The sequence below is a fragment of the Acinonyx jubatus genome, chromosome A2 (genome assembly GCF_027475565.1).
Source record: "Acinonyx jubatus isolate Ajub_Pintada_27869175 chromosome A2, VMU_Ajub_asm_v1.0, whole genome shotgun sequence".
Taxonomy (NCBI): Eukaryota; Metazoa; Chordata; class Mammalia; order Carnivora; family Felidae; genus Acinonyx; species Acinonyx jubatus.
Genome location: NC_069383.1, coordinates 32679436 through 32694536, shown reverse-complemented (window position 1 = coordinate 32694536; position 15101 = coordinate 32679436). Strand labels below are relative to the sequence as shown.

Here is a 15101-nt window from a genome sequence, read left to right as displayed (position 1 = left end):
GCTCAGCTCCTTGGCCTCCCACATGCTGTTTTGTGTTGGCTCTCTTGGAACCTCATCCTGTACATGCTCAGCTTAGAATTTAGCCTAAAATTTGAGAGGAAATCATGTACAGATTTTTTGGACTCTTTCTCTTAACGTTTCTTCCTCTCTGGGACTTTTTCCTTCAAGTCCCACATACTTTGGCAACCTTCAAATACTGACCTTTGTCTCCTTAGCCCAGTAAAACTCATTTTTCCCCAACTGGCCCCTACCCCCATCCCAGCCCTCCTCTCAAAAGTCATAGCCCCTCAAGTCCTGCCTGCATGTGTGACCTGCCAACACCTTCTACCAGTCATTTCATATATATGGTGTTTCACTTCTTTTTGTTGTTTTTAATAGGAGGGTTGACCTAATACTAAGCACTCTGTCATGACTGGAACTGAAAACCACATGTACTTACTTTTAGAAGGAGTGTTTATAACTAACAAAACTTCCTAATGTTCCCTTGCCTAATTGGATTGTATCCAGGACCATGTTATTTGTTTTCTTATCCTGGGGTTGGGGGGAACCCAGCTGAGACTCTCCAGTTGCCATTGACAAACAGAATCCAGGCACCGATCTGCTAAGTCATCCAGAAACAGACATGAAAAACCATGTTGGCAATAAAGGATGACATTGCAGCAGTAGAATATAATACCATGATGTATAAATTCTATTATCAGTCTTAAAAATGTAGCAATGTGCCTTCTATTCTAGGGAGTAGTGTGCCTGATGGCTTTCAGAAAATAAAAGAAAAATGAGAGATTGAAAAGAGGAAAAGAGGAAGAATAGAGTGAGGATGGCCCTAGGTTTTCCTTAGTTAAGGGACTGGTGGTTAAATGGATGTCTTTCAAAGAACAAACACATCTCAAATGTGATTCTGGTACATTCTGGGAAACTTTGGCAGATTTTCTGGACTTCAAGGTCAAATGAAGATTGGTGGGCATAGAAGAACATTAACTCCAAGGCTGCAGTGTTAACACTGAACCCAGTACATGACAAGCAGTCAATAAATATTTAGTCAAATTAATTCCGTGTAACTGATGAGTGGGTAGATAGGTGAATAGACGGGATAGAGTAAATACTACTGATTAGCTACATTGGCCCCTTTGGCATTATGGTGAAACTTACTGATTTCTTCTCAGAAAAAAATGTAAATGCATAAAACAAAACATGGCATCATAAAGAAAAGGAGTTATATTCAAACCCAGTGATCGAAATTCTGCATATAAAAAAAGAAAAATTTATAATGGAGGAATAGATGTGCTTCTCTCTTCCATAAGGAAATAAGATGATATAGTAGTGGGCCCATAATTAAGGTAATTTTGAAGTTTCCATGAATGTAAATGATATTTTGAGATCTCAGTAACAATTGTATTGAGACTTAAAAATATCTGTAATGGCTACTGTGACAAAGTCATAGGTACTGCCAGATCTACTATGGTCCGTTGCCTAGATTCACAATTGAAGTAAATGTTAACTATCAGTGAGAAGTGAACAAACATGAAAATATAATGTTTTAAAAATTTTTCATGTACTTCCCATGGAATTCTACTCTTGAACCCCACCATTTAAGAAGTTCACTCTATAGATTTTAAGGAGAGTTCATACTTGTTAAAATAAAAATTTCTGCCCAATTGAGACATTTAGTAAGTAATATATATAAATATATAAGATATATTTATATAAAATGTGCATATAAAAATATATATTTATGTGCATATAAAATATATATGTGCATATATATTATATATTATACATATTTATATATGTGCATAAATATATAAATGTGCATATAAATAAATATATATATATATAGGAGGTGGAGAAGGATGGAAATATAGATGTATTAGGCTAAGTAGGATATGCTGAGGACCGAGGTTAAAGATCCCAAATGGTACTCCCTCCTATCTGCCAAATAAAATAAAACAACTCAGAACACATATTGTAGTGCAGTTGTTAAGTGCAGGGTTCCATAATTAAGAGCCTCTTTCTAGCTGTGTGACCTTGGGCAAGTGCTGTTCTCGGTGACTTCATCAGTTAAGAGCCATCATAATGGCTCCTGCCTGTACAGGGTTGTTGGGAGTATGAAATTGATTGATTCATTTAAAGCACTTGGAACAGTGGCCCCCACTAAACTCCTAGCAAATTTTGACTCATTACTATTTTCATGCTCCGCATACACTTATTAAAGAATAAACAGTCACCCATATATACATGACATTGCAGAAATATTTTATGAATTTAAAAAATGATCCTACAGCTATGCAACAGTCCTAACCAGGCTATTTTGTATAATGTTGAAAATTTTAAACCAAGCATTCCAAGATTTTAGATTAAATAGTAAAAACTCTCCATAAGTGCTTGCAAAAGTCATAAGAGAAAAATGTGGGATGGATCCTACAAGACGGTTCTGGCCAAATTGATTATTGCTACATTTGAAGCATACCTCTTTTTACTCAATAAGGACATGTTTTAATTAAATACTACATAGTGTTGGTCCAAAACTATCACTAGGGATTAAGTAGAACTTGTCCAGGCCATTAGATCTAAATTCAGCCTAATCCAAGCCAATGGGCTAATTCCAATGAGCAGACATATTTTGTTTGACTCATACAATGTAATTTTTTTTAAGGGAATAATTGCCCACATTTTAAAATTGAGGAATTTCACATAAAAATTCAGCCTTTCAACTTCTCAAAAATTCAGAGTATCTGAAACCACTTGTGCTCACACTGAGTCCCTTTGAGACTAGGGCTTGTGCTTTCCAGCTGTCTAAAATCTCCACTGCCCTGTTTTATTTTACTTTACTTCCTTGTTTCCCACAATTACATTACTTTCTTGTTTTCCATAGAGTTTTAACTTCATGATCCCTAAGGCAAAACAATGTAGTTTATGTGATTCCAGTAAGATTTTATGTATTTATTTATTTTAATCATAACAGTGGAGGAAACTTAGACTTAAAAATATGTCTAAGACCTAGTGGTGCAAGTACCTTGCCATCCACCATCAACATGCATACTAACAATTCATAAATCCTTTGAAAAAGGTTGACATAAGCATCTGTCATGAGATGAACTATATCCCCCTCAAAATTCACATGTTGAAGTCCTAACCCCTAGTACCTCAGAATGTGACTATATTTGGAGATAGAATCTTTACAGAAGTAATTAAGGTAAAATGAGGTTATTGGGGCGGAAGGGGGGTGTCTAATCCAATGTGCCTGGTTTCCTTATAAAAGAGATTAGGACACAGACACACACAGGGAAAACCATCTGTAAGAGAAGATGGACATCTGCAAACCAAGGACAGAGGCCTCAGGAGAAACCAGCACTGCTGCCAACTTGGTCTTGAACTTCCAGCCTCCAAAACAGTAAGAAGATATGGGCACCTGGGTGGCTCAGTCGGTTAAGCGTCCAGCATTGGACTTCAGCTCAAGTCACGATCTCACAGCTCATGAGTTTGATCCCTGCGTTGGGCTCTATGCTGCCAGCTCAGAGCCTTGAGCCTGCTTCAGATTCTGTGTTTCCCTTTCTCTCTGCCCCTCCCCTGCTCATGCTCTCTCTGTCTCTCAAAAATAAATAAACATTAAAAATTTTTTTAAATAAATAAATAAAGCCACCCAGTCTATGGTACTTTGTTCTGGTAGCCCTAGAAAACTAATATAGCATCTATTCTGAATGAACTCATTCTTCCCGTGCTCTCCCACAAGTGACTTTATTTCAGCCAGGTCATCTCTGGAGTTAGCTCACATCTCTAGTGTAACAAGTCATGGACAGACTTGAACCAGTGCAGTGTGCCTTGGTGCTTTTCAGTGCAAATGTTCCGATAAAAAAAAAAAAAAAGTTTTTTCTTTTTCTTTCTTTCTTTTTTTTTTTTTTTAAGGGAGGGGCAGGATACTGAGAATGAGATCAGATTCAAGGTCATCTCATTCACTTGATTCTGAATGTGCTTTAATGAGTTTGACAAAAAGAGGATTTATAGCCAGCCCACCAGGAATTGCACAAAGCTTGTCTTATTTATGCCTGCAGTGTACCCCGTATGCAAACCTTTTCTGTCAATGTGCCAGAGCTCAGAACTGCCCATACCACAAAACTCCAGGGGGCTCCACTTCTCCAGTGGTCTAGGTAAATGGCAAAAGCTGTGAAGGCTGAATAAGAATTTAAAACACTGGTTGCAATTTAAAATGAAGACTTGTTAGAGCTGAAGCAAGTGATGGATCTTCAGTGACTGTTTCTCATCACTATAAACTGGGAATGAGCATCTCAATAGTTACTTCACAGGGTTGTTGTGAGGACTGAATGAGATTAACATGCACAAGTACCAGGATGCTGAAAAGAGCTACACCAGGAGTGTTATGACTTAGAGGTATCTTCCAGCCTTCAGGTTCAAGGCTCTTTCAGCTGGACATCTGCTGCATTATCATTAAGAAATTCCACCTACCCTTGGCTGGGTCAGACCATGGTGGAACTCCTGTCCTGTATATATACATTTCTGAGCTCTTCTTTAAGGAAGTGTCTCTGGGGCTAAAGCATGGAAGGAGTTTCTCTTTCCCTTATTACCACATTTTTTAATCAGTGAAATTTCCCCTGTCAGGATACATCAAGATACCATGGTGACAATTGCTATAGAAATGCTAGATTTAGAAAGAAACAAGGTGACTTTAATTCTATTTCCTGCTACCTATGTTCAACAGCCTAAACTAAACCTGTGCTGGCCAGATGACAAAGGGAACACCTGTCCCAAATATCTTGCCCACTCTCTTGCTCTAGAACCTAAAACTCCCGCTTCCTAAGGCCTTTCAGAAGGTATGCATAGAATTAAGTTCTAGCCTAACATTACCTGGAACACATATATACTGGGCTAACATTAACAAAAAAACCACTTTTTTTGAATATGTAATTATCCATTGGAATCCAGATCACAGGCCATTAAATCAAATGATTACAAAGAGCCAGGTATGAAGGATATCTGAATAAGGGTGGACATGGGTTTCAGACAATGGAGAATGATGGGGACTTGAGCCAACAGGAAGGCACAGGCTCTGTCCAACTAAAGGGGAATTTCTCCTTGAACTGAGTCAAGAAACACAAACCCAGCAATGTCAGAGCTTCTCATTTTTCAGGAGATGGAAGAAATCAAATGTTTATGTGAAATTTTCCAATTTTAAAAACATACCTGCAAGGCAAAACTGGCTATGGCTGCAGGGTTCTGGTTGATTGATGCCCTGAATCCAAGAATCATCTCCTTCTGGCCTTAAAGTACAGAAAAATGGAAGCAAGCTAAAAATGTGCATGCTGAGTGGCCTCCACATGTGTCTCTACTGAATAAGCCCTTTTTGAGGCTAAACAGCTGCATATTTTAATCAGCAGCCCAGGGGATTCATCTGGAGATCACTCAGGGACCACCTTTTGGGGCACATTGCTGAAGACAGCAAACTACTCAAAAGCAAATATCCATCTTTGTGTCCTGTGAGCCTAGCACATTACCAAGGAAGTTTTAGGAGTGAATGAGTTCTTCGTTATCCTAGTGCTGTATCATAACACCAGCAGATGTTTACTAAAAGCCATATTAACTCATTTTCATCTAATTGTCTTTAAGTAGCTCGTAAGACCCCCAAGATACAAGATACTAAGAAAATAATTTCAAATTGGGGGAGAAGATAAGAGCAAGGAAGAGTGTGGAACATGGGGCATTTTCTGGGAAAAGCAGATCTGGGTGAGAGTATGACCCCACAGCATCCAAAGGACTCAGAGGCACTGAGAAAGGTGTGAAGGGGTCAAAATAATTCAACACAATGGAAAATAATTAGGTCCTGAGTATGTATCAATTACCATTTATCTTCAGGTATTTTCATTTGTCAAAATGGCAGCGGTTAATGAAATACATCTATGAATTAAGGACAGGTGGTAATAGAAATCTCTCAATCAAAATACAATAAATATTGATATTTTATTTCCACATTTTCTTGTGGAAATTTCCCTTGAAATTCATTTATGTACTCCTCTATCTTTAGAGTGAATCACAAATTTTCGTTTATTAAAAGCATCTATGCAGTGGGGCATCTGGGTGGCTCAGTCGATCAGTGTGGGACTCAATTTCTGCTCTGGTCATGATCTCCTAATTTGTTGATTCAATTCCCACATTGGGCTCCACCCTGTCAGTGCAGAGTCTGCTTGGGATTCTCTCTCCCCTGCTCTCTCTCTCTCTCCCACTCTCAAAATAAATAAATAAGGTATATAAATAAACAAACAAACAAACAAACAAATAAATAAATAAATGTATCTATGCAGCAATATTTCCTGCTTCTCAAGAGAGGGTAGTGAATTTTTAATCAGTGTTGATTTTATAATAACACTGAAGAACATTTAAAAGGATTCGATTTTCCCCAAATTAATTATTTTGTGGGTCAGCATAGAAGAAATGTTAAGAAAAGATATAATAAAAACAGTATGCAGTTACATTTAGCATTTTCTTACTAATCATAAGAATCCTTCATTCTTCACCTTTTTTCTGTGGAAACTGGAGTTTCCTTGCCCTCCTCTTTGTCTCAATAAATTGGGCTGCTGGGACCCCTTGAAGCTTTCCCAGGCTGGGCTTCTTAAGTCCAGTAGCTCTGTCCTCTCTGTTATCTGCTTGGAATCTATCCCATTTTGCAACGTGACATTTTTTATTATTCTAATACAAGTGTTGGCAAACTTTTTCTATAAAGTGCAGGGTGGCAAATATTTTAGGTTTGTGGGCATGCATTGTAGCAATCACTCAACTCTGTTCTATGCAGTGTGAGAATTGCTATAGATGTTGGGCCAGATTTGTCCCACAACAAGCCAATATTTTGCTTATCCTTGTTCTAATAGAAAATTATGTACTTTTTGCATTATTTACAATTATATCTTGTTTTCCCAAATAGACTGTAAGTTCCTTGCAGACAGGAAAGCTTATATCCTGTTTTGCAACACCTATAGGACTTTGGCTTGTAATGTTTTGATTGTTATATGGGATTGATAAATATTTGGTCATTGACTGTTGGCTAATTGTCTGATTTTATGCGTGAGTGTTTGCAGGGGAAAATCTCAGAAAATGACAGAATTTTTGAAGAAAAGAAACCAAAGTCCATATGGGCTTGTGATTTTAGCCACGCAAAGGTCACATGTTACACTTCAAACAAATGCAATTCTAGTGATCACAACTTTATCCACCTTCCTTTAATATCCAAATTAAATAATGCAAGCTCTCATCCCACACTACCAGGTGTATCCAGGACCCTTTTTTATATTCCTAAGGATTTCCTAGAGATATTTTCAGTCTCCTAATGTCATTCCTTTACCCACTGCTCTGAGTTCTTACCTTTTGACCTGCTTGCCCTCAGATCTCCCAATCATGCCGTTGGTTTCTTTTTTCTGCACAGTGGAGGATCTATTTTTAGCTTTCCCCATCATAAAAAAATTCTCCACATTTAAACCCAATGTGCTTTTTAATAAATGTAAAAATCCAATTCCCTGCTGATTCAGAAGTGTATCCTCCCAATCCTGCATATTCCCAGCAGCCAAGAAGGTGGTTGAAATTTACTTGTAGGAGCTTCAATCATTAAAACAGTTTTATTTTTCAACATGTAAAATTGCATTGTTATGCTAAATATGTTTTTTCTTACTACACACACTGCCCATACCTTCAGAGATTCTAATTCCCACCTACAAACCCAGAAATCCAGGCTTCCCTGGTGAGAATCATGTGCCTAAAGGAACAAAATATACCTTCAACCTTGGGAGCAAACCCAGGGTAAATTTACAGAGTGCCAAAGCTCAGATTTTAGAGACCAGACAGATGATGGTAACATTCTGTTACTTCTGGAGTCATATACAAAGCAGGCAGCCAATTTTACACAGTTCATATGTAAATAGCAAATAGCAATATAAAGCCTCTCATTTAAAGAAAAAGCACCACAATGCTAACTGTGTAGTAATGGTGGGAGACTCTCGACCAGATTAATGGAATTGAGGGATAAAACAAAAGATGACCCAGAACAAAGGGTATTCTCTTAACTATGCCTGGCTAAGGATAATATTTAAATCCTTATAGGGAATGAACTAGAATATATATCATTTTGTGGTGGTCCAGTAACATAACATCTGAATAGAATTCTCATTCTACACTGCAGGTTCTCTAATTCTCAACCAACCCTTTTGGTGATTCTTCAAGATATTGTACAGTAGCTACCTAAACTGAGGAACAAAACTGGGCAATAACCTTGACCTTTTATAGGGCTTATATTATGTCTCTATGTGTCACTATATGTTACGTTGGATATTTAGCCTAGATAAATTTTAAACCTCAACCAAGTTACTACAAACTGGTTCTGTTATGACCTTTTACACAATAGAATAAATGTGTGTCAGAGACAATGCTATGTGCTAAGTCCCATTTGATCACACAGAAAGATGGTATTTTTCAACCTGCCAGGTAGTTTGGGGTCAAGTGACTACTAGTTCTGATAACTTGGCTATAAATAGAATTGACACACATAACATCCAGGCCATAGTATAGAGAACAGCTGTGATCTCTTTTCCCTTGTCCAAGGATCTAGAAGTCAACAACTCCATATGGCATAGCCACAAGATATATCCTTGAGTCTCCACCTAAAAGTGAGGTGCCTCAGAGAGCTGTTGGGAGCAGTGAAATGTGGCCAGTAATTTATTACCACAGCATCCCTTAACCTATGCTGACAAAAAAAAAAAAAAAAAAAAAAAAAAAAAAATGAAGAGGGAAAGAAAAGAAAGAGAAAGAACAAATTTGATATTTAAATTACCAGGGAAAATCACAAAAACAAAATACAATTAAAAATTTGAATTAGAAAATAATCTTTTGCTATTTTTTAAAAGTTTATTTATTTATTGGGGGGGGGGGAGAGAATCCCAAGTAGGCTCCCCATTGTCAGTGCAGAGCCCTTCTCCCCAGGCTTGATTTCACAAACCCTGACATCATGACCTGAGCCGAGATCAAGAGTTGGACGCTTAGCCAAGGGAGCCATCCAGGCACCCAGAATTAGAAAATATTTTAAAAGGAATGCAGTTTTGTGACGTTGTGTGATATTCATTACCTGGGGATAAGGAACTATGTTAATGAGGAAAATCACAATCTTGGATTGCATAAAAAAATTACACAATGATTTTGAGAAGTGAAAGGTGAATTCAGTGATTCTTTAAGATTTAAGACCTTTTGGTACTGGGTGCCTGAGTGGCTCAGTCAGTTAAGTATCTGACTTCAGTGCAGATCATGATCTCATGGTTCCTGAGTTCCATCAGGTGAGCACAAGCCCCACTTCAGGTGAGCCCTCCTCCTCTTTCTCTCTCTCTCTCTCTCTCTCTCTGCCCCTCATGGGATTCTTCCTCTCTCTCCACCCTCGCTCACTTGCACTCTCTCTCTCTCTCAATAAAAAAAAAAAAAGAAAGACCTTTTGTTACTTATCCTAGATAGAACTATTTTATTCATCAGTAAGACCCTAACCATTATAGCAAATCCATAAAACTATTTACATTATAAACAGTACAATTTATTTTCATGTATATCTATGTTATGCAAATTAAACTATATGGACTCCACCCTTAATTTACATTCTGGCCCTTCTCCAGGTTGCAGCCTAAATCCAACCTACTACCTGTTTTTGTAAATAGACTTTTCCTGGAGCATAGATAATCATGATCTCTAATTTGTGTACTGTCTACAGCTGCTTTTGCTTTCAACAGCTGAATTGAGTAGCTGCAGTGGAGACAGTACAGTCTGTAAAGGTTAAAACCTTTGCTCTCTGGCCCTTCATAGGAAAAGATTTCTGAGCACTACACTAAGGAATGGAAGACCACAGTAAAAATGTAAAAATAAACACAAAAAGTTTTATCCTTTGAATCCTAGGTTTCTCCATGGCGTTTTTAATTATATGCAACGTTTACCTTAGTACACTGACTTCACCTACACCATGCTGTGATGGACTGAATATTTATTCTGCTTCCCCTTCCCCACTCCCATCCATGTGTTAAAACCCTTATCCCACTGTGAAGCTATTAGGAGGTGGGGCCTTGGGGAAGTAACTAGGTCATGAGGGTGGAGCCCTCACGAATGGTATTAGTGCTCTTAAAAGAAAAGACCAAAGAGTTAGCTAACTCACTTTCCTCTCTTTCTGTCCCATGAAGACACAGAGCAAAGACAGCCATCTGTAAATGAGGAAAAGGCCACTCACCAAGAACCTGATCATGCTGGCTCCCTGAGCTCAGATTTCCAGGCTCTTGACCTGTGAGAAATAAACTTCTGTTACTGCTAAGTCACCCAGTCTATGGTACTTTGCTCCTGAACTAACACACCTGCATAGCCTGTGAAATCACAACACCTTGTCTAATTATCCCAAATTCTGAATGAGAGGAGTGAAAAGTACTTTAAATTTTCACCATATCTGGGATTCATCTTCAACACATGGCTCTGTTGCTTCTAATGCTTCTTTTTAAATTATCTTGCACATTATTATCAGAATAATCTTTCAATATTTGTGAAATCTCCAATTAGTAGCTCTTCTACATTTTCTCTGCCTTGATAATATTTCATAGCTTCTCAATGCCCACAGTATCAAACAGTCTCTCTGCTCTCCATAATCTAACCAGACCCTCCAAGAAAATATTTTCTATCATTCCATAACATTCTTTGTGTCAATCACATAAAAATTTTCACTTTTTCATCATATATGGTATCAGAGAGAATTGCTTTTGTCTATAAGTGACCGAAAACTTGACCACAATGGCTTAAGCAAATAAAGATTAATTTTCTCCTCCCAAACAATAAGAAATTGGCTACTGGTGTCGACTTAGCAATCCAACAATTTGGGGCTTATATTTCTTGAACTCTCTAGACTTTTCCCTCATAGTCACAAGATGCTACTGCAGCACCAGCCATCATATTTAATATTCAAGGCAGAAAGAAAACAGAAAGGGGAGAGGTTAGTGTAAACCATAGTTGTCCCTTTTATCAAGAGAACAAAAACTTTGCCTGGAACCCCAAGCAGAGTTCTATTCATGTGACTTACTATCCAGAACTGTCTCATGGCCACATGACTTCCCTTAGCCACAAAAGAGGCTAGTATTTTGTTTTTTTGAAACCTAAGTAGAGGCAGACAGGGAAAAAGTGCCAAGAAAAGCATGTTGGGGTCTACCATATACACATTAAGCTCCTGCCTGTCTCTATGTTCTCACACATGTTCTTCCCCTGTGTAAAATGCTCCCGCCATCTCTGCTTATGCCAAACCCTACTTCTTATTTTTCCAGTGCCCAACGTTATATTCCATCTCTTTCACTAAGCATACCCGGTAGCTTCCAGCCGCCATGATCCCTCCTTTCTCTGAAAACATTTTTTTGCACACATAAATATATAAAAATCTCTCAGTTTTTCAAAGAACAAATTATGTTCTACTTAGGTCAAATGCATTCATTGTTGTCCTCCCGATGGAACACTTAGTTCTTGATGGCAAGCCTGTCTGCAGTATCTTCTCTTCAGTATCTTCTCCCAAAGACAGTCTCTTTTAGGTAAAAGTGTCTTCAAAAGATAACACTTTCTGTTTAACTCCTTATGTATCAAAGGACCTAATAGGATTTATTAATACTTATTTTTAAATACTATTACCTGAGTTGTGACTTTACAATAATGCAACTGGGCCCTTCAATCAAACACAAGTATAACTTTAAGCTTATATCTTATACATATTGGTACATTTCACATTATTAATAAAATGAAAGAGAGTGACTTTTAAATGCAATGTGTTTTTACAACATAAAAATTATTTTTTTTTACTATTTCGAGGTTAATTACTTTGCTTACTGGACTGTAAGAACTCTAATTCATGTATATTGCACAGGTAGTCACCTTATGATTGTTTCTACAAATGTGCATTAGCCAAGAATTTAAGCAGGGGTTTGGGTTCTTAAGTAACCCGTGAGGTTGGAACTTTTTTTTTTTTTAACTCTTCTCCAGGCCCCCTAACCGACCTTTAAAAAGCTCTAGTCTGCATTTTTAGTCCTTAATTCTTCACAAAGTAAATCTTATTGTTCTCCCCACTCTCCTATAGGGCTTTGTATTTTCCTTTCTGAACTAAATACTTTCAGATATGCTTTCTCAGGTGAAATACAGGCCTTTCTCTCACATCAGAATAAATTCTTCTCCACACAGGCTACCAAATAACATGAAAATTGTTTTAATGTCCTAGGTGGAGGTTTGAATGCATATAATTTATAATAACTCATGGCATCGCAAACGTAGGGACACTTTTGAAAGAAAGGTGAGATAGGAATTACTGAAAGAAATTCCTAGATGATTTGAAGTGAGTCTTAAGTGTTGGGTACCCATGTCAGCTGAGAACACGCTGTCCCGCCAAAATGGACAAGTGCTTGAGAAGATACTAAGAATCTAAAGCAGGAGAAGCTTTTGGCCTGCTTCTTAGGGAGTAGGCTCTTGCATGGAGAAGTAAACCAAGTACCTTTTGAAGTTATGCCACATCAATCACAGGTCTTTATATACTGATTAACTGCCTCTCTCAGCAAGAAGGATGAACCAGCTAGCTTTCTCAGCACAAAAGAAACCAGTTTTGCAGCTCATGAATTAACCCTGCTATTGCCAGGTAAATTATTTTTCAGGATAATGAAAACAAAGAAATGTTTCAAATGATTGGTTGGCAGCAATAAACACTGACTATCTTCTGCCCACACTTACGCTGAAAACTCTAAGATCACTACCTACTAACATAGAATGGCTGCCAAAAACCCAGAGGTGGCAAGGAAAAGAGAAGTGACAGATGGAGAGTGTCCCTATGCATGCAGTTGGCAGCAGTCTGAATCCATATGAGATGCAAGAAACCCAGATAGACATGGGTTCACAGAGGACTATTGTATGCCTGATGTTTGGGAGAACTGAGTTGTCTAATTTCCCACGTAGGATTTTCTAGAGTAATGCTTTTGTAATCTTAATGTGCCTACAAATTACCCAGGAGCTATTAAAATATTGATGTTGATATAAGACATCTAGATGGGTCCTGAGATTATGCATGTCTAACAATCACCCAGTTGATGTGGCTGCTGCTGGTCTATGCACTGCACTTGGAAGTAACATGATACGAGAGAGCCTTAACTCATTAGCCTTAACTCATCAGTCTTAAACCACGCTTCAAAGCAATGTAAGCTTCATTCCCCTTAAACATGTGGGGTCTCTGTATTATTTTCAAACATCATAGGAATTGCTTTATTAACACCTTATATGAATTCAAACATATCAAATATAACAAGTAAAGAATAAAGGAGACTTTATTATATTAAAAAAATTCACCTAAGCATATGAGTTTTCCAACTCTTTGCATATGTAGAACATTTTAGGCAAAAAGGCAAGCATGGATTTGCATGCAAGAATGTTTGTGGCATTAAGCAAGTAAATTACCCAATTCTGCCACTTGGACTGGTTCCCCAAACAGGGAACAATAATGATACCTTACTTTTGTAGATTTAGTTACAGGGCACTGTCGCATGCATTATCTCTTTAATCCCTATAATAACCCTCTGATGTAGGTGTTATTCTTATTTTACAGATGAAGAAACAGAAACTGGGAGGTGCCATGCCTAATTTTCCAGCTAATGGGTGATAAACTTTGGGCTTAAAACCAGGTATTTGAGTCCACTCCTCTTTCTGGCATCCTATAAACTCTCAATGGTTCTCAGCCTTGGTTGCATATGGAGAGCTGAAAAAATGCTACTGCTTGGCTCCCACCCTGAGACATTCAGTAACTGGGCTAGGGGAGTGGCCTGGGCAACAGGATTTTTTTTTTTTTCCCCAAAGCTTTTAAGTGAGTTTAATGCCGGGTTCCTCAACCTCAACACAATTGATATTTGAGAACAGATCGTGATTTGTTGAGCAGGGTTTTGCCATGCTTTGTCAGATGGTTAGCAGCATCCCTGTCCTCTCCTCTAGATGCTAGAAGTAACAATCCAGCTGTGGCAAGCAAATACCTCCAGGCATGGGCAAATATTCCCAGGGGAGCAAGATCATTTGAGAAGCACTGCTTAATTATGAAGTTGTGAATAAATGACTGATCAATAGCTTCCTTACCAGCAGCAACTTTCAATTTATTTGTTCATCACTTACTACACTCATGTCTAAGGAGTCGGAACGATCCATGGTATTTGCCTTTCCCAATTTCATCAAAATTAGGAACCAAATGACAAATCATTTCGGAATACTGTATTTATGTAACGATTATCTGATCTAAAGGAGAGAGAAAGTTCTGTTCATTGGTAGTTATTTAATTCACTCAATTATATTTTCCTAGTGTTAACTACATGCTAGGCCAGTATTTCTCAATCTTGCCTGATGATAAGAATCACCTGGAATGCTTGCTAGAACAACAGATTCCTAGGCCCTAACCCAGAATTACTGGATCAGAATTTCCAGAGAGAGACCAGATGATCCAGATAATTTACCAAGTGCCTCTTATCATTAGAGAACTTTGGGAAAAACTGGGTAGGGCATGGTAGATACAGAGAAGACACAGTCTTCCTCTCAAGGAGATATAAATCAAATAATTATGATCACAAGAGCAAAAATACAGTATTTAGAAGCCTAGAATGGAACAAGGGGGGAGTAATGAATCTTATTTTGGTGGGGGAGGCATTGCTCTGACAAGGGCATATGTAAGATGATATCTGTCTTGGATTTTGAAGCATAAATAGAACTAGGCATAAAAGTATGTTCCAGGTGGAGAAGGGCAATAAGAACAAAGGCCTCCTGGCTCCAGTTTCTAGTTTTATAACCTACAGCCATTCACATAGTAGATGCTCACTAAATATATATTCTTTGGCCAACCTTAAACCCACTGCTCATTCATCATAGTGCTCTCTTGCCAATGACTCCACACACTGAGTCTTATCCTCAAATGGGCATGAGAAAAATTTGCCTAGGCTAGAAGGTTGCCAATAAATCAACACTTTGCATTTCATTTAAGCCCGTGATATATACAGATTTAATTCTTTTTACCCTCAGAATTAGCTTTCCTGTCAGCGATATGGTAA

The 15101-nt window shown here is 38.0% G+C and overlaps 1 protein-coding gene across 1 annotated transcript in view; it reads right to left on the bottom strand.

Moving 5' to 3' along the window:
• CTTNBP2 (cortactin binding protein 2) overlaps positions 1-10279 on the bottom strand; it is a 163899-nt gene extending 153620 nt beyond the window's left edge. The window contains exon 1 of the mRNA XM_053218168.1: positions 10250-10279. Coding sequence (XP_053074143.1) covers positions 10250-10264 — 15 coding nt within the window. The 5' untranslated portion in view covers positions 10265-10279. The remainder of the gene's footprint in view (positions 1-10249) is intronic.
• Positions 10280-15101: the final 4822 nt, after the last annotated feature.